Here is an 18,383-nt window from a genome sequence, read left to right as displayed (position 1 = left end):
TATTGCTGTTGTATTAACGTAACAATTGCGTTTTTTTTTTTTTTAATAAAAGCATTTGGAGAGTGGTGGCTGTTCCAATGAGCAAATGGATCAATACCACTCTGTGTAAATATAACCTCCAAATCCTTTAATTTCTTTCCTTTGTTGTCTTTAAATATTTGTTATGTACAATACAAGCTTACACTTTAATCTGGTTGTTGCCTGTTTATGTAATTGATTACTTGCAGCTCTGGACAACTGTTTGGCACAACATGATTAGAAAACATTGTCCTATAATGGCGGTTAAATGGAGGTTATTTTCATCTTTTCCCTTAAAATTCTTTACGTTGTGTTTATTGGCTTGTGTTTATTTGTTTGTAATACAGCTTCAGGATAGTCCTCCAAGAAGTAGATTACTAGAGCTACTACTACCAATGAAGTAGCTAATCTTTTTATACAAGAACTCTAAAATTGAGTTCTTGCAACCATGACTGGAAATAGAAGAAATCTAAAGTTGTAAGTCTTCAAAGTTTTTACTTTATGTAGTTCAATATGTGTTTTTTGCCTTTTACTTTATTCCTTTTTTACTGTTTCTTGAGTTTAAACTTATTTAATATTAATTGGGGTTCTGATTTAGTATTTGCTTATCTTAAAGAATTTTCTGTGACCTTTTTCATTCATGAAGGTATGCTCATTTCTTTTTTCCTTGCCTTAATACTAAGTTGCTTAATATATTTTAGTGCAGCACAGTGGTAACTGATAAGGAGTTTTCATTCTCAATATTGAGTACCAATAAAAATCAGTTTTGTGCCATGCCTTATTCTCTGTATTTTAATTTTAATATCTCACTAGCAATATGTGAATATATGGAAGCACCAACAGTAAAATTATTTAATGCTTCACTTTGGTTATAAAAATTGTACTAGAATTTCTCATAGGATTTCACCTCAATTTTTAGTTTAATTACCTTTTGCTATCTCAATTAACCATCTAACTATTATTTTGTCTTGGTGTTACTTCTGAAAACATCTCGCGCTAACACTAATTTTGCTTTTTTATGTTTTCCTTGGAAGTTTAGGCATCGGATAATGCAAATTTGGATCAAATTAAGTCTATCAAGACTTAGCTTCTATGCAACATGTATTTTCACTGTTGTTGCCTGCACTTCGTGACGAAAGGAGCAACATAATGGAACGGACATAGTGATATTCTTTAAAAATAAAATTTTAATTGAATAATAAATGAAATTCTTAGTACATTCTTTTATGTACTTTTCTTCCATTAATTTTTTTCTTCTTTTCAGTTTCTTCTCTCTTTCCCTATTCCTTCTTTGTTTCCTACTCTTTTAGTTTTTGCTTAATTTTTATTTGAGATAAATGACAAACTGTCAACTTTCTGTGACACATGAGTGAACAATTAATAGTAAGAAATAAAATATTAGTAAGAAAAAGGCCTTTGAGAAAGAAAAGAAAGCAAGCGACATGTTAGGGTACATTTCAAGATTTTTACATTATCGTTTTTTGTCCTTTTCATTAGTTTTTATTTTTAACTTATATTTTACCAATTCAATTTCACATATATTGATCTGTATGAGTTGTTTCATATAAACCTGAAACAATTCTTATAAATTCTTTCCATCAAAAAGTTTTATATGGAATTTTATTAAAAAGAATCATAGAAAGATTGCAGTATCAAATTTTTTATGTAAGGTTTGAAATGAAATATGAAAATGTGGTAATATCATGTAAAAACATGTATGATTAGCAAACACATTTGTATTTAGAAATTATAACGTAACTATTTGATTATTTTTTATAACCGCGCGAAGCGCGGACAAATACATTAGTTGATTAATATTTTGGGAATATTTATCAAGTTTAAAGTACAGTCCTTTTCTTCTTTTTGAAGCCCTTCAATTTTTGTATGGTAGTATATGCTAAGCCATCCTTTCCATTGTGCTTTATTACTCGCGCAGCAAGCAACATTCCTAAACAACTTCTCTTTAATATTCTTGAAATATCTTCTAAGTTCTTATTTCATTTCGTTTCCTATTGTGAGACCAAAATTTAAAGAATCAAAATTATTCAGTGAGAGGTAGGAGTCATTATCATGTAAACTACGAAGCAACTACAAGCCTTCAAAATGTTAAGAACTTTTTTCGTACTCAATCAAGTGGGCAGTTTTATGTACGTCACTAGTGTGACATTTCAACAAAACTGACAAATTTAGAAAAATACCCTACAATTTCAATGTTTTTTCTTATACATTCTTAATTACAACCATTCCGGTTTGCTCGTTTCAGCAACGATTTATATTATTCTTAGTATGCGCAAACTACGACAAAACATTCAACTTATGAAAAGAAAAATAGTGATGAGATAATAATAATAAATCACGTAAATGTATATGATATTGATGGAATTAAAATGAAATGGGACTATTATTTTAAGAATCGTTATCACGATAATGCCCATCCTTACATCATGTTTGGTTGTATTATCAAGATTAGAGTGAATTTCTTTGTTTATCATATATATATATATATATATATATAGCAACTACCTTTCCCCAAAACAAGGAGTTGAGTAGATGAGTGGACTCTATAAAAGCAGCAACTTCAGTGTGCTTTCTACATGACCCAATTCTTCGTCTTCTTATTATTTTCTTCGAAACTTTTGTGGCCCTCATAGCACAAGGTTTGTCTCCAAATATTAACAACTAGGGTCAAATAAAAATGTGATATAGGAAAAGATAATATGATTGTGGGTTGGACCACATTTAAATATACTAGTTTAAGTTATTTTTCCTTCTCTTTCTGATGTCTATACGCTCCGAATAATAGATAGACATACCTGTCCAGGTCAAGTTTTGTGTGTATATAAACACACACAGTAGACACACAAAGGCACACGAAATAAACTTAGATATTTCATCTAAAGGAAGTCTACATTATTTGTGTTGCTAGCTAGCTCTTCTCAAAGTCGCAAAATATGACGGTCTGCTTCTAAACTCATGACTGTTTACATATAGTCTTTTTTATCATAATCTTTAATATCATGAGTGTGTGCGCGCGCGCCCGAAACCACAAATTGGTTTCGGTTCTGCGTGTTTATTTTGCATGTTGAGAGATACGCATGCATATATGTCACATAGTGTGTGTGAAAATGGATAAAGAAGTTGGTTTCTGATAAAGGGTGTGTTTGGTACGAAGGAAACTAGATAAGTGACTTTCTTAAGGAAACTACGTAAGTGATTTTCTTACGTATTATCTGGTGCTAGGTAAGTATAGAAAAAACTAGTATTAATTATCTCCAAAAAGCATTTATATGTAATCTAAGAAAACACTATGGGGTTTGTGTAGGGATCGTGGGTGGCGGGGTGGGGCAGTCAAGGTATAGCGGAGGATGTACAACGATCTTGGAATACCACTTATGGAATTTGTTTTCACTACTCGCTCTAAGGAATTCACTTTTCTCATTTAAAGAACTAGAAAGAATATGTTCCAAAATATTTTGATCAACCAAATATGGAAAAATTGAAAAACATTTTTGCTCCATACCAAATACACCTCAACTCTTTTTGCTGTTTTGTCTTTCTCTTTTCTTATGTTATTTTGCTCTCGTTTGGCATTATTTTTGTTGGACGAGTAAGTGCATATATTAAGTAAACGTTAGTGTCTCGGAATAATGCAACAAAAAGAATGAAAATATCCTCCTTCTTCCATTTCATTGTTTTTACTTTAATAAGATGGTGGTATGCTAAAACAATAGCTTGATAGCTTTCATGATATCTCGGCATACTGCGCCGCAGCCGTCTGTAAGAGAGATTTTATTTATAAATAAAGCTTAAAATAAGGAAAGTACTATAAATTTTATAAATTCATGGACTTAAGTACAGTGGTAGTGTAAAATTTTTTTATAATATGTGGATTTTTCTTGGTTACCTTATAAATGATCTGATAATATAAATATTTTTTATGTGGTCAATCTATAAGACTGAATGTTTAAACTAAGTTATCCATTATTCATTTTAGATTGTGGAAATGAGAGTGCACATGGACTGTCCAGGATGCGAAAGTAAAATAAGAAAGGCTCTCAAGAAGCTTAAGGGTTGGTATCTGTCATCAAGCCCTACTCTTTCCTATTTAATTGTTTATTTTATATAAGACAGCCTTACCCTTTAAAATAGAATTATAATGTGAAGCATATTTTATATAATGATCTTTCGTATTAAATAATTTGCTAAACTTTTAATTGGACACCACGTTTAAATTATTATCCACAAATAGACACCAAAGTCGTCATTCACAGCGAGTGACGTTTTTGTGTCTCCATGCTTAGATATAGAATGGACTTTTCTCATTATCCAATAATTTTTGGGGCCTAAACCATTAGTGTGATTTGAAGAGTTCATATTTCTATTGATTTATTTTCTCAAGTGTAAGAGTAGTACATCTACTTGGCCGTTGTGTATACTGGAATGTATTTAATACATGCAATTCTATTCATTTGCCAAAGATGCTATGACAAATTAGTGATAAAAGTATCTGACATTCTGAGTTTTTACATGTTAATATGTAATACTGTGCCTGCTAAACTTCCAAAATCCGCTAATTTTGAAAAGTATTTTTTGGAAGAAGTGCTTAGCAAATTACTATTTTGGAGAATAATCATTTGTGTTTAGCTAATCACTTGAAAAACACTTTCGTTAATATTAGAGCAGTAATTTGTGCTTGGTCAAGGTTCCAAAAGTGTTTCTGCGAAAAACTACTTTTTTCAGCTTCTGAAAAATAGTTTTTGCTACTACTCAAAAGCACTATTTTTTCTAAGAGCTTGTCGGAACACTTCAACTCTCTAAAATTGTAAGCACTTAAAAAAAAAAAAAAAACACTTTTCGCTTACCATCAGAATTTTAGCAAAACAGGCTATGAGAATGTTTGTATCATTTTCTTTAGTCCCTTTGCTGATGGATATTTTAATTTGTTACAAACCCTTGGATTTACTTTGTTCCATTTTTTTTTCTTTGGTATTAATAGGAGTGGACAACATTGACATAGACATGAACATGCAAAAGGTGACAGTAACAGGATGGGCAGAGCAGAAAAAAGTCCTCAAAACAGTGAGGAAAACTGGAAGGAAAGCTGAACTATGGCCATATCCATACAATCCTGAATACCATAACTATATGCACCATTATTATGACACATTCTACAGCAGGCCAGGCACTTACTTCGCCCCACCTTCTTCTTCCTACAACTACCGCGAGCATGGCTACAATGGCCATGCAAACGGTTACTATGCAGAGCTACCTTACAATACTATCTTTGATGAACGAACCAGACACATGTTTAGTGATGATAATGCCACTGGCTGTTCTATAATGTGATTTGAGCTGATTCAGGATGCTCATGAGGAGGTTTCCAATGCTCTATTTGCTTTCTTTGTTCTATCTTTTAGGTAGATGTTTGATTTGCAAAATTAGGCTTTTGGGGATTTTTTTTTTTTTTTGGTTCCATTGAGGTCGAGAAAGGGGGACTCTGCAGCTTACAATGGAATCAAGGTCTGCTTGTGTTTGTTCTTTTGCTTGCATAATCCATATTTGAATGTATATATTTAATCATATTGTTAATTTTGTTGTTCAATTTAATTTTCCTTTCGAACGTGGAAAAGAGCAAATCAGAAAATATCTCAAGAGTTCCTTTTCCTTCAAATATAGAGCTACTTAACCTATATAGTGAAGGCTCTTAACTCCTCCATGTTTTCTTTCTTCTTTGCATGTGGAAGCCAAACAATGGATTTTGGAATTTTTTTCCTCTTACTGTCTCTTAAAGCACATAGATATAGCAACCAATACAGGGTACAAAGCTAACACCTACTTCAAGAGTCTTCCTATTGAATTGTATTGATATACATAATACATGTATCTTGAATATCCTTAGCGAAAAACCTAGCTTCGCAACTGTTGAACTCAGCACTCTCACCAAGTAAACCAGCAATTTGGGAAAATTATACATTTGCAATCAATAATAGTATCCGAACAAAGTAAATGGAAAAAGAATCAAGCCTTTAGCGCTTTAATGTCATTTCATTATTATATACGCTGAATTGCTTCCTGTACAACTATATGAGTTACAAGCTAGGAGTAATCAAGGAGGACGACGATCCGGGTTGCTTCTCTTGTTGCTTTATGTGGTCTGCGACATGAGCAATTACTCCTGCTCCAGCATTGTGAAAAAATTCATTCTTCACCTGTCAGCGGAAAATAGTGATCGAATTAGGACTCAGACGGGGAGGAACATAAAGAAATAGAAATGGAACTTACATGGATATTGTTATGAGCGAAAAAGGGCCAGAACGCCGAGTGAAAGCTGACATCAATTTTCTTCCACCCCAACTGTTGCAAGCCACGTATCATTTCCTCTGTTCGAAAAGATTCAGTAAGATTCTAGTATGCTATAGAGATATGGTGCCATTGAGATTCATTTGCAACAAACAGGAATAGCTTTCCTACCTTCCATACTTTCATGGTATTCTAATGACCTCTGTGTGCTTGGTGCATTTTGAGCTGCCTCCTTCGCTTTGGCTGCCTCAAGGGGGTAATGAGGTCCTTCATATGAAGCTGGAGGACAAAATTCCACATCTACTACATGTTTGTAGCCATCCAAAGATCGCCAGGGAGGCTGCCAATGTAATAAAATTTTAGAATTTTACACAAACAAAATCGTCGTATCGTGAACTAAGAAAAAAACTCTGTTTCCAGAAGATCGTTACTTTTCAGAGTTCTACAGCTATAATCCTGCTCACGAATAAGATTTCACATGATACCATGCTTTTATGAGTATTACATTCATCCACCTATGAGAATCCCAAGTATGCATGCATGGCACAGCAAATGTACATTGTTAGACACGAAGAATTTAAAGACATATGCAGCCATGCAATGAGCACAACGCGAACTATTCTTTTTCCATTTACTAAAGAATATCATGTGCCCGTTTCATAAAGTATAAACTTCCTCATTAGGGAATGAAGAAAAAAATGACTAATAAGGTATGGAATAAACAGGCCGACAATCATAATCTGCAGTGTCAGTTGAGGAGAACTGAACAGCTCCCTCAATGTAAAGATCAACTGCATCTCATCCCTCGCCTGACAATAGGCAACTACATTGGACCTTTTTCCAGGGCTTTCACAGTGATGAAAATAACTGTTCTTTTCATTCGAAGTAAAGCCATTCTTTCATGCGGGTCGCGGGACATACTGTAACTCCCCATCATATAGTCCATTTCATCTCTGGAAAACTAGCAAGTGATGACTTAAAATAGTGTAACTTTGAGAAATCAAATTTCCCATACAAGTAAATGACCGCCCTCGTTTTGCTTCTATGCAAGTGAAGGGTCTATCTAAAACTTGTAACAGTTGCTAAATTCTAACTTCAGCACACCAAACATAAAATCAAGGTCATTTTAATTTGTTTCAAGGGAAGAAGCAAATGAAGTGTTAAAGTAATTTTCCTTGTTTAATCCCCTACAAAGGAAAATTATATAGAAAAGTAAGTTACGTGTTATCATGGATGGAGAGATGATGATTACCTACTCATGTGCAGGAAGTTTTCATTGTTGTCTAAAACATTAAAATCAAAGCTTCCTGTAGAAGAAAAGTTGATAGATAAATTCTAAGAGAAAAAGTTCTGGTTTTGGTTCACCTATAAGGCAGTTTATGATAATCTGATATACCCTTAAGTCTTAATTATTGTACAAAATGAAACAAATTAATAATTCCCACACAGGACATTCTTGCAGTTCTCTTGGCAAATTGTACTTTGCACTTCCTAGTGGTCTGGGCTAATTCAAATCTTCGTTTCTTTTTTGTTTTTTTTTTGAAGAAAAATACTTCAGTTCTCCTATCGTCCCAATACCTCGTCCCAGGAACTTCAATTAGATCTGGCCCGCTTGTCAGAATAAACATTAGATCGGGACCCTTCGTAACTATTGCTTACCCAAACCAGTTATACTTGGATGTCCTTTTCCGTCTCTATCTTGACTAAATGCCAACATTAACAGCCCTATATTTATGGACAATTAACGTAACAAAGTCTTAGTAAATCACAAATCACCTTGACGAGTTCTGTCTCCCTTCTTATAGATGATGTACGCCAACCAACCATGTCTAGATAATGTCAAGAAATTACTGCAATCAATTCAAAAATTGAGAGAAGACGAACTCGAATGAACTTTATCAATGAGTTATTTTTGCTAATTAAATGAAGAAACAACAAATGAGATGCAAAGGATACGATCATAAGAGACGTTAGCATAAAGAACACGCCATTTAAAAGCACCAAGCGCTGATCTGCAAGAGGGAAAATCCAGGCATAACGAGAAAAAAAAAAAAAAAAAGAATGGCGGGGGAGAAACAGCTGCTTCAACTACTGGTGGAGATATTTCTACTCACATAAATTTTCCATCGTCACAGTCTGATGCCATCCTTAGCAGAAGAGGTGGTTTAGTAGGTTTGCCATCTGTAAGGAAGAGCTGCCTACCAGTTTGACCAATAAAAATAGGAGCTATAGGTGCTACAAGTTTCTCCAAGATCGGCAGCCCCAAGAGAAAAGGAAGCTGAACAATAAAAGCTACGATTGTTCAGAAACATTGAGATACGATTCTTTGATGGATAAGTGATAAGATTGTACCATGAGAACAGACCTGATTTTTCCCTCTCACACCAAGATGTGGTGTTGCCAAGGTGATAAAATTGATTGGCTCCAGGCCAGCAATCAAACCTACATTTAAGGAGCCTACTGGTTTGAGGTATGCACTAGTTGAAGTGACAGCATCATCGGACTTCTCATTACAGTTGTTTGATGAATAAAGCAGGGCAAGTGCATATCTTGCAATCAATCCACCAAGAGAATGAGCTAAAAACGATATCTTCTTCAGGCTTTCTCTCTTCTTTACAACCAGCCTAACCTGTTCATAATCAGAAGTGCCAAATAAGGAAGATGGGCGTTCATAGTTTCACTCTGCAAGCACAAGCTATATATTGGAAACTTGAAAGTAGCCACCTAAGCAGCACGGATTCAAGAGGGTTATGTTTTCATGTCAGAAGCATGTGGCTGGAAACTATTTGACCATTCACATACATCATTGACATAATTGAAATTTCTAAGACGAATACAAAATGCTGGCTCAAACAACTGGCTTTTGAAGACAATTTTCATTTAAATATGACGGCAATATGCATATGAAGTAAAAGGTATATAGAGGCCAACTTTACTAGTACGGTTGTAGTTGAATTCAGGTAAAAAGAAAAAGACCAGCTATTGTAAAATTTAGACAATTAGAAGAATCTATATGTGATGCACTGATGGACATCTTTCAGCAAATATTGTACTGCGCTGAAATTTTATTCACTTGCTGCAAAATACCCAGAGAACATTGACCTACGCTTCTTAAACAGCAACTACTAGTGTAGGATATACCTACCTATGAGGGTTCTATTGCTTTGGATAGAGTATAGCCGTAACCAAAAACCAACAACCATTAACCAATACAAATAAAAAAAAGGGAGAAGGGTCAAAAATATCCCTCTACTTTGGGAAGGGCTAAAAATGTCCTCCGAACTTATTTTGGGTCAAAAATATCCTTCCCGTTATGAAACTTTTCAAACATACCCCTCTATTAATAGAAATATCCATTCCCCCCAAAAAAACCCTGACCCAAACAAATAATAACTCCTTAGTCCACCAAACAAGACTCAAACGTTCAATTTGAGAATGGTAACTCTTCAAAATCTCATGTTACAGATTAGGACAAACATTTTAGGTGCTTCTTGTTGTTAGATGAGCTGGGAAAACAAGCCGTGGGCATACTGCTGCTTCCATTTCATGGAGGAAGTTGGAGAAAGAATTATCAGGTGCTGTTTGGGTTTCATCGCTTGCTTGAATAGGATTTTTGCAGTGAGAAGGAATTTATTTCTATAGTGTTATTTAAATCAGGTACAATTTCTGTTTTATGTTTTCATGTTCTTCTGTTTGGTGTTTGTATTGTCTCTAGAACTTTGACTTTGTTGCAGTGAAAATATGGCAATGGCTGTAATTAAAATATGCTTTGCTGAGAAAGAAGATCTCAAATTTCTATCAAAAAAAACTGAAAGTTCCAGCAGAAACTACATACTTTCTTAGTTCTATCCATACCTAAGTGTACTCTATTCGTCTTAATTTTGTCGAAGTTGAGATAATATTTGAAGCCATATTGAAAAGAAAGTTGGCTGGAAAAAGTGAAGAATCGGATGAGGAATTGGGAACCGTCACTTTTCTCTCTCTCTCTAATGTTCTCTCTCTCAAATATTGGTGAAGAGGAATTGAACGTTTGGGTCTTGTTTGGTGGACTAAGGAGTTATTATTTTGTTTGGGTCGGGTTAGGTTTGGATCGGGTCAAAAAATGGTTTTTTGGGGGGAATGAATATTTATGTTAACAGAGAGGTATGTTTGAAAAGTTTCATAACGGGAAGGGTATTTTTGACCCAAAATAAGTACAGAGGACATATTTAGCCCTTTTCCCAAAGTAGAGGGATATTTTTGACCCTTTTCCCTAAAAAAAAATCCAAGCTAACCTAAAAAAAAGAATAAAAAATAAAAAACTTAATAGCATCAGTTATCTGCCCCAAGCAAACAAGAAAAATATAGCCACCTAACCTACACAATGAGACGATGCAGTATCACCAGACTGGCAACTATACAGCACAATGACCTCTTTTACATACTCACTTCATCTGCTAGTCGTTTTCCAGCTCCATCAATCCCAGAGAAGGTTTTAGTGAACGTATTACATGAACTTGCTAAACACCACAAAAAGACAAGTCAGTAGCTTCTTGGATTTTGATATCAGCATTACTTTCTTGGTGTAGCATGCAAAATGGAAGCAAGAGAAGACCTAGAAAATAAAAATAAAAATAAAAATACATGAGAATATAAGGACAAGTTTCACTAGAAACTATACCATATATCAAAAAGTTTCTTCCCAACCGCCTCCGCAACTCTGCTTGTACGTACGTCCAGTCACTTGGGCTGCATTCATTGGAAAGCTCAGTGACACAAACAACAGCATGATAATTTTCAGGAAGAATATTTTAGACTATGGATATCAGCATTTATTGGGATTGAGGCGTAGTTAATTGACTGATATTGGTGATATCAGCACTTAAGACAGTGCCTGTTACACAAACTTCAGACACAACATCCTTGACAACCAGATCATGGATTAGGCAGTCAATCATCAACCTCAAGACCATGAAAGAAAGTTCAACAGAGAAATAAAAAAGTGAAATACAAACTGATATAGATATGTATGTCAACCGGAGAAATGCTCAGGTCGAGTTTCATACTCCGGGAAAAAAAAAATGTTCCAACCATGTAATGCGTGTTGAAAGTGAGAATGTAAGACCACTTCAACCCAACCTCAGGATAGCACTACTCCTCGAACATAATATTTACATACCAAAGGTCACATAAAAAATAAAATGCTACTTCGTTGTGATCATAATGTTTTCTCAATGTTAAAGCTTCTCATTGCTTAAGCAATTTAGAAAGTCAATGTTTGAGCATGGTTGACAACAGGCAAACACTATTCAAACTAACAGCCCTGCAAAAAGAGAGGAAAGACCAACAGGCACTTTTTTACTCCATTCAGATTGAAACTCTTTTTTTTTTAAATATGGTCATCCCCAACCACCTCAGCTTAGTCAACTGTGGCCTTTCCCCACTTACTCCATTGGGTGACTCCAACTCCCAACTTCTTGGTTGGAAATGTAGTGTGATTGCTGCCAGAGTAACTTCACTTGTCAATCCATACAGATTTAAGGTAATTGCTGGTGACAGCTTGAACATGATTATGTAGAAGACCCTAACTATTGCATCTTATAACTAATCCTTTTTCTTTGTACCATGGATATCTTTTAAATTCCAAATCTTTCTTTGTATAGAAAAGGAGAATAGCAGCTAACTATTAACTAGTATTCTTGCATTCAAACTTTACGACTTTATTCCTTTTTCTTCTTCTCATGCTTTCTACTGTCCTCTAAGTCCCTTCTTTTTTGATCTGCAAACCCTAACACCCAGACTCCTTACAGTTCTCTAAATCTCTAAAATAGTTCATGTTCACTTTGCATTACATTTTTGATAGATTATATATATAAATACGTGTACATGCTCATACGCATGTACATACATATAATATCTACACACGTGAATATAAAATTGGTAGACACGCGGAGGCATTCCTTTCAGGGTGAGTAAACAAAGTTCCCTACCTTGCTAAGATGCCATGAACAAGGACTAGAAGATGATCAGGTTCATCCGCCGTGTCCATCAACCCTTTCGGTGACATAACACTTCCTTCAGTTGTACTCATTGCATGGGCTCTAAAGCTTTGACTTCTCCAGATGTTGTTTATCCCTGCAGAAGGGGCAGACGACATCCTCAGAGAAATGATTTGCAAAAAAAAAAAAAAAAAAAAAGGTTCAACCATGCCAAGACATTTGAAGGGTAAACAACGACTTGAATTCTGCAGAAGAACACAAGAAACTATGTCCTAACTCAGATATACCACATGGCATTCAGAATTCACAAAACAGTTGACTGCAGTCTGCAAAGCCGACATCCATGTTAACTAAGGGCACAACAAGAGCATAAATGCTTTAACACCAATTGATATTACTTTCAATTGCACAATCCACCAGGAGAAAGGGGGAGTAGGTTCTATGGCTCTAGCCTGGACTATAAGCACAGAACAAACAGTATTAATTTGCCTAAAAAGCAAACTTCACTCTAAGAGTTGGCGAAAAAGTGATAACTTCAAGGGAGAACAGAAAATACCAGTTATTTTGGAGCAGCTTAACCCTTACGAGTATAGTATGTGTAGTATAAAGCAATTAAAATTGCAACCTTAAGTAAGGGATTGAGTAGAAGCAAGTTTTTCACAGCTCCCATTAGCATAAGCACAAGCAATATGGCAATGACTAAAACAGATCCTTACTTACCAGTTGATTCAACAATAGCATAATCACCTATGTGCAGACCAATGTATCAAAGGCGTGAAGTTAATATTCTCACGAGACTAACTAAGGGTGAGGCAGCCTCTAAACTTCTTAAGGCAACCATGGGGGCTTAAATTTCATGGAGCTAACATCACAACAAGTGAGGCACTCGTCCCCTGCACACTTTACACCTCGCGTTGTTCGCCCTGTGCACGCTTTACACCTTGAATTGTCCATCCTATACATCCTATAATTTTGAAATTCTTTTAAAGGTTGACTATAATTTGTATAGTATGTCGTTCTATAATTAAGAATTTGGTGACTAAGAAAATTATTATGTATTGTTTTGCAAAAAATTTATTAATAATGCACCAAAAAAGTATTGTCTTTGCAAAAAGTGATATACATTAAACTACCAAAAAATCTGACCAACTTCCAATACAAGTAGGTATATCCGTCTTGCATTAAAAAATACAAAAAAAGAAAAGATCTCTTGACTCTAGACTATGGTGTTTTATCCGTTTTAAAGGTTCTCTTATTCATTGTTCTTCACAATGTCCAAAAAATGCTGAGACGCCAATTTCCAAAGTTACTTCTTCCCTGTCTAACCCGAAAAGCCTCCAACTCTCCAACATGTTCGCTATCGAGTTAGGGAGTATTCAATGAATGTTCAATAGTGCATATACTAACACCAACAACTCCGAAGCAAAGTAAGAGTGTGGTTCACATTCTCCCCAATATCATTGCATAGGCAATATTTAGCATAAAAGGAGCATTTCCGTGCTTATACAACCAACTTATTGTCTACCTACATCACTTAACTGTAACTTGTACCTTCAAAAGTACACTGCTTCCCGGATTTTAGTAGGTATCTTGGATCAAACACCAAGTGGACAACCACTTCATTAGGTATCTGGTATTTCTGAATCATCATATTCGAACAACCACCACGGTAAGGAAATGGCATGTGTAGCTAAAGTTGACTTATACTCACTATAATGCCAAACTACTCTAATAGTGGCATGAATATGATATGCAATGCTTAATTTTAAAAAAATGCCGAACTATTCCAAGAGGCCCAATTGAGAAGCACAAGTTCGGACGCACATAAAGCCATCTCTAAAGTCCCCAGACCCCACTTGTGGAACTACATTGGGTATATTGTTCTTGTTGTTGTTTAGCCAACCATCACTATTATTTCCAGATTGGTAGTCCCCCTTTCCCATTAGACAATTCAGAAAATCCATTAGACAACTACTCCGTTTTTACACTGTACTTTGAAATAGAATCAAATTGCTCAATGAAATAAAGGGTTTAATTTGTCATTAGCATTTCAATCCATGTTCATTTTAATTAGCTTCAGTATTCAACCAATGTGCACTGGAAACACCCCCTACTTCTTTTTCTTGATAAATCAAACAAGTTTTATTTCTACACATCAAGAAGGTCCACTAAGCAGAGAGGTGGCCTTAATCAGAACACCCATCAGTTAATCTACTACAGATGACAAGTTGGCACAAATTTCAATTCAATAGACAAAGGATTAATTCACTTTGGCATTAATTTCATTTCCAAACAAAAAATTCAAACTTGGATCAATTTGCAAGGTCTAAAAAAAAGAATCCCAAATTTACAAGAGAGAGTATGAGATAGAAAGATTTACCAGAAAAGGTGAAATTAAAGGTTCGGCGTTGATCAAAGGAGGAAGGAGATGAAGAACAACAATTAGAAGAGGAACAAGAATTGGACGAGAAAGAAGAAGGGCGAGGAGAATAATGATGCAATAATGTAGCTGATGACGCCATATATATATATATATTGGGAAACCCAAAAAGTATATAGTCTAGAAAGAGAAAGAAAGGACCCTTTTGGAATTCTTGCTTGACGCCGTGCAATTCGCTATGCTCAGTATGTTATGTCAACATCAGCCATTTCTCTTTTTCATTCATTATCTCTCTCTCTCTGCTATGCTATAAAGTGTACATTGATGATGTTTTGAGTTAGAAGCTTCTTCTTCTTCTGCTGCTCCATATCTTTTGGAAAGAGATTAGGAGCCCGTTTGGGTAATTCCATTTTTTGTTGTTTTCTTCTTTTATTGGAAGGTGCATAACTGTACAATACATTCACTACAAGACAAGTGAAGACACCTGTGTGATTGTGTTACCACTACCAACAACCCCAGAAGCTCACAAAAAATGTTGGAATAATCTTTACGGAAAAGCATAAAGTAACGACAAATTGACCTTTCGCTCCCGGTTAATAGTTTGGTTTAATCATTGCTTTACTGTTATTTAATTGAGCTAAATATTGAATAAATATCATCTTATTCAATTTAATTTTTAGTTATAATTATGCAACTACTTCATTAAATTTGTAGTTGAACAAGCAATATATGCGCGTGCGATGCACGGGCCGAATATGTTTATTTACTTTAATTAGCCAGTCTTTGAGATTTGTATTTTGAAAATAACTTTTAAAAACATTCTAATTATTATTATATATAGTAACATATATAAAATGTATTTTATGTACCATCACCTTAGTTATAATTAGAAAATGGAGTTTAAAAATTAAAAACATATGATGAAATTAAGTATTTGAGATAGAAAGAGTCGGACTTTTCTCTCTTGTCATGACAATAAAAGTTGTTCATCGATGTGAAAAAGAAAATTAGTAGATTTTTTCTTTTAAATTATTTAATATCTTATATGTATACGGACAGGTTGATATCCATCTCAATTAACTAACTGTCCAGATCCAAACATAAGAACCGTTGTTGTGTATATATATATATATATATATATATTGAATTTTTTAAAAGCAAAATTAATAAAATATTTTTATTAAATTAATTAAAAAATATATTATAATTTTTTATATTAAAAATTATAGATAAAAAGAATTATTACAAAGAAATCAAAATTAGAAAGATATGGTATATCGTAAATCACGAAATTTTAATTCCGAAATGAAAATATAAAGTAATAAATATTTTATAAATGTAAAAAAATAACAATCAGAGAATGCAAAGGAGAGTAAAATAAATAAAGTATTGACAAAGAAGGAAAATGGGGATAAAAGTCACTCCCTCCCTTCACTTTTACTTGTCCACGATGACTTATCAGGAGAAAGAATTTTTTCTTCTTATTATTTTACCCTTTAAATTAATTACTCATTTTCAAATCATTTTCTAAGGTTATTGAGACTATCCACCAATAAATATGGATATTATGATAAAATATATACTTCATTTATTAATTTTTAAAGAACGTGAAAAGTCAAAAGTGGACAAGTAAAAGTGTACGGAGGGAATAAATATGTGTAGGAGAATTAAAATTGAAGTTCATATGTGTATACATGAAAAGAAAATAAATACTCAGTGCTATGACATATGTCCAAGTGGGATAAAAAAAAGTAGTTGGTTAAAGTGTACAGTGTCTATGACTTTTGGTACAAATTTGCATTGATATTATTCGTCATCTCTTCACATTTAAAGTATTGACAAAGAAGAAAAACGGCGATAAAAGTCACTCTCTCCGTTCACTTTTACTTATCCATGTTAACATATCGAGTATTTCTTATTATTAATTTTATCCTTCACATTAATTACTTATTTTCAAATTTATTGAGACTTACACCAATAAATATGAATATTATGGTAAAATATATACTCCCTTCATCTCATATTACTCGCCACTTTCCCTTTTGCACACGCCAAAAGAAATCATAAATAAAAGATGTATTTTATTATGTTACTCCTATCTCTCTCTAATAAATACATTCTAATCAAAATCTATTTTCAAGAATATTTATTACTAAGGGTAAGATGAGAAAGATTTAATTAATTTTATCTTGGTTTTGTAAATGAACAAGTAATTTGGACATATATTTTTAGTAATGTGGCCAAGTAATATGGGACGGAGAGGCTAAGGTAGGAAAGAATTAATTAATTTTATCTTAGTTTTGTAAATGAACAAGTAATTTGGACATATATTTTTAGTAATGTGGCCAAGTAATATGGGACGGAGGGAGTACTTCATTTATTAATTCTTAAAGAACGTGAAAAGTCAAAAGTGAACAAGTAAAAGTGCACGAAGGAAATAAATATGTGTCGGAGAATTAAAATTGAAGTGCATACGTGTATACATGAAAAGAGAATAAATATTCAGTATTATGACATATGTCCACGTGAGATAAAAAGTTAGTTTAATAATGTGGCCAAGTAATATGGGACGGAGGGAGTACCTCATTTATTAATTCTCAAAGAACTTAAAAAGTCAAAAATGAACAAATAAAAGTGCATGGAGGAAATAAATGTGTCGGAGAATTAAAATTTAAGTACATACGTGTATACCTGATAAAAGAATAAATATTCAGTATTATGACATATGTCCATGTGTGATAAAAAAGTTGGTTAAAGTGTACAATTTATATAACTTTTGGTACAAGCATTCATTGTTGTGTGGACAATTTTTTATTCTTGTTTTACCCTTAACATTAATTACTCATTTTCTAATCATTCTCCAAGTCCAATGAGACAAATACACCAATTAATATGAGTATTATAATAAAATAAATACTTCATTTATTAATTCTTAAGGGGTGTTCAAAATAAAAAATGGACAATAAAAGTGAACGGAGAGAGTAAGTCTAAAGGAAAGAAGAAAAGCGTGTTAAACACGTGTGACAAAGAATTACATGTGTTAGGGTGAAAACCAATTTGAAACAATGAGAAGTCAGCACTAAAAAGGAAAATATAGGAGAGAACAAATTCAATCATCAACCAATAAGATATGTCCAAATATAAAGTACAATCTGTAATACTTTTTGGACAACAAAATATTACGGTGTTTGTCCATCCTTAACACTTATATACAATATAAATATTTTCACCAATTTAAGACATCACGTTCCACGGGTCAAACTGATGCTCTAACATTGATAGAAATAAATACGCAAACACCTCAACTATTTAAAATAAATATTTTTATAATTAAATAAAAACTTTTGAAACTTTGCAATGTAGGCTGATCTATTTTATTTTTTTGTCAATGCATTGAAATATTGATTTATGCACACTAGAAACTTCAGTTAGTTAACCTTTGCTGTTAACCATACATAATCAGAAGTTAAACAAAAAAAAAAAAATATTAGTACAAGCTATGATTTTCCTCGTAACAAATAACATACCGAAATCTACCTTTAAGATATTAGTCCATTAGAGTTTACTTATAATTTGAATATGGGGAAGTGAAATGTGACAAATGAATAAGTAAAACTTACGGAAAGCACCATCGTAACCTCCTTAATTTCTCAAAATATAAACGTATATGGGAATATTTTGGTGAAAACTACTAATTATTCTAAGTT

The 18,383-nt window shown here is 33.6% G+C and overlaps 2 protein-coding genes across 2 annotated transcripts; one reads left to right on the top strand and one right to left on the bottom strand.

Annotated features, from left to right (window-relative positions):
- The first annotated feature begins 2,679 nt into the window (after positions 1-2,679).
- Positions 2,680-5,728, top strand: LOC132044265 (heavy metal-associated isoprenylated plant protein 28-like). The gene is made up of 3 exons (XM_059434752.1): positions 2,680-2,975; positions 4,013-4,088; positions 5,015-5,728. The coding sequence occupies exons 1-3, from the start codon at positions 2,970-2,972 to the stop codon at positions 5,362-5,364; spliced, it is 432 nt and encodes a 143-aa protein (XP_059290735.1). The 5' UTR covers positions 2,680-2,969; the 3' UTR covers positions 5,365-5,728.
- Positions 5,729-5,844: 116 nt separating this feature from the next.
- LOC132044252 (lipid droplet phospholipase 1-like) lies at positions 5,845-14,682 on the bottom strand. The gene is made up of 11 exons (XM_059434744.1): positions 14,677-14,682; positions 12,288-12,432; positions 10,979-11,046; positions 10,747-10,817; positions 8,684-8,947; positions 8,433-8,596; positions 8,275-8,330; positions 8,095-8,147; positions 6,490-6,658; positions 6,301-6,398; positions 5,845-6,227 (listed from the first exon to the last, which is right to left on the bottom strand). The coding sequence occupies exons 2-11, from the start codon at positions 12,386-12,388 to the stop codon at positions 6,108-6,110; spliced, it is 1,164 nt and encodes a 387-aa protein (XP_059290727.1). The 5' UTR covers positions 12,389-12,432; positions 14,677-14,682; the 3' UTR covers positions 5,845-6,107.
- Positions 14,683-18,383: the final 3,701 nt, after the last annotated feature.

Source organism: Lycium ferocissimum, chromosome 2 (assembly GCF_029784015.1).
Source record: "Lycium ferocissimum isolate CSIRO_LF1 chromosome 2, AGI_CSIRO_Lferr_CH_V1, whole genome shotgun sequence".
In the NCBI taxonomy this organism is placed as follows: Eukaryota; Viridiplantae; Streptophyta; class Magnoliopsida; order Solanales; family Solanaceae; genus Lycium; species Lycium ferocissimum.
Note: the sequence above shows the minus strand (reverse complement) of the source record. Positions and strands in the feature narration are given on the sequence as shown.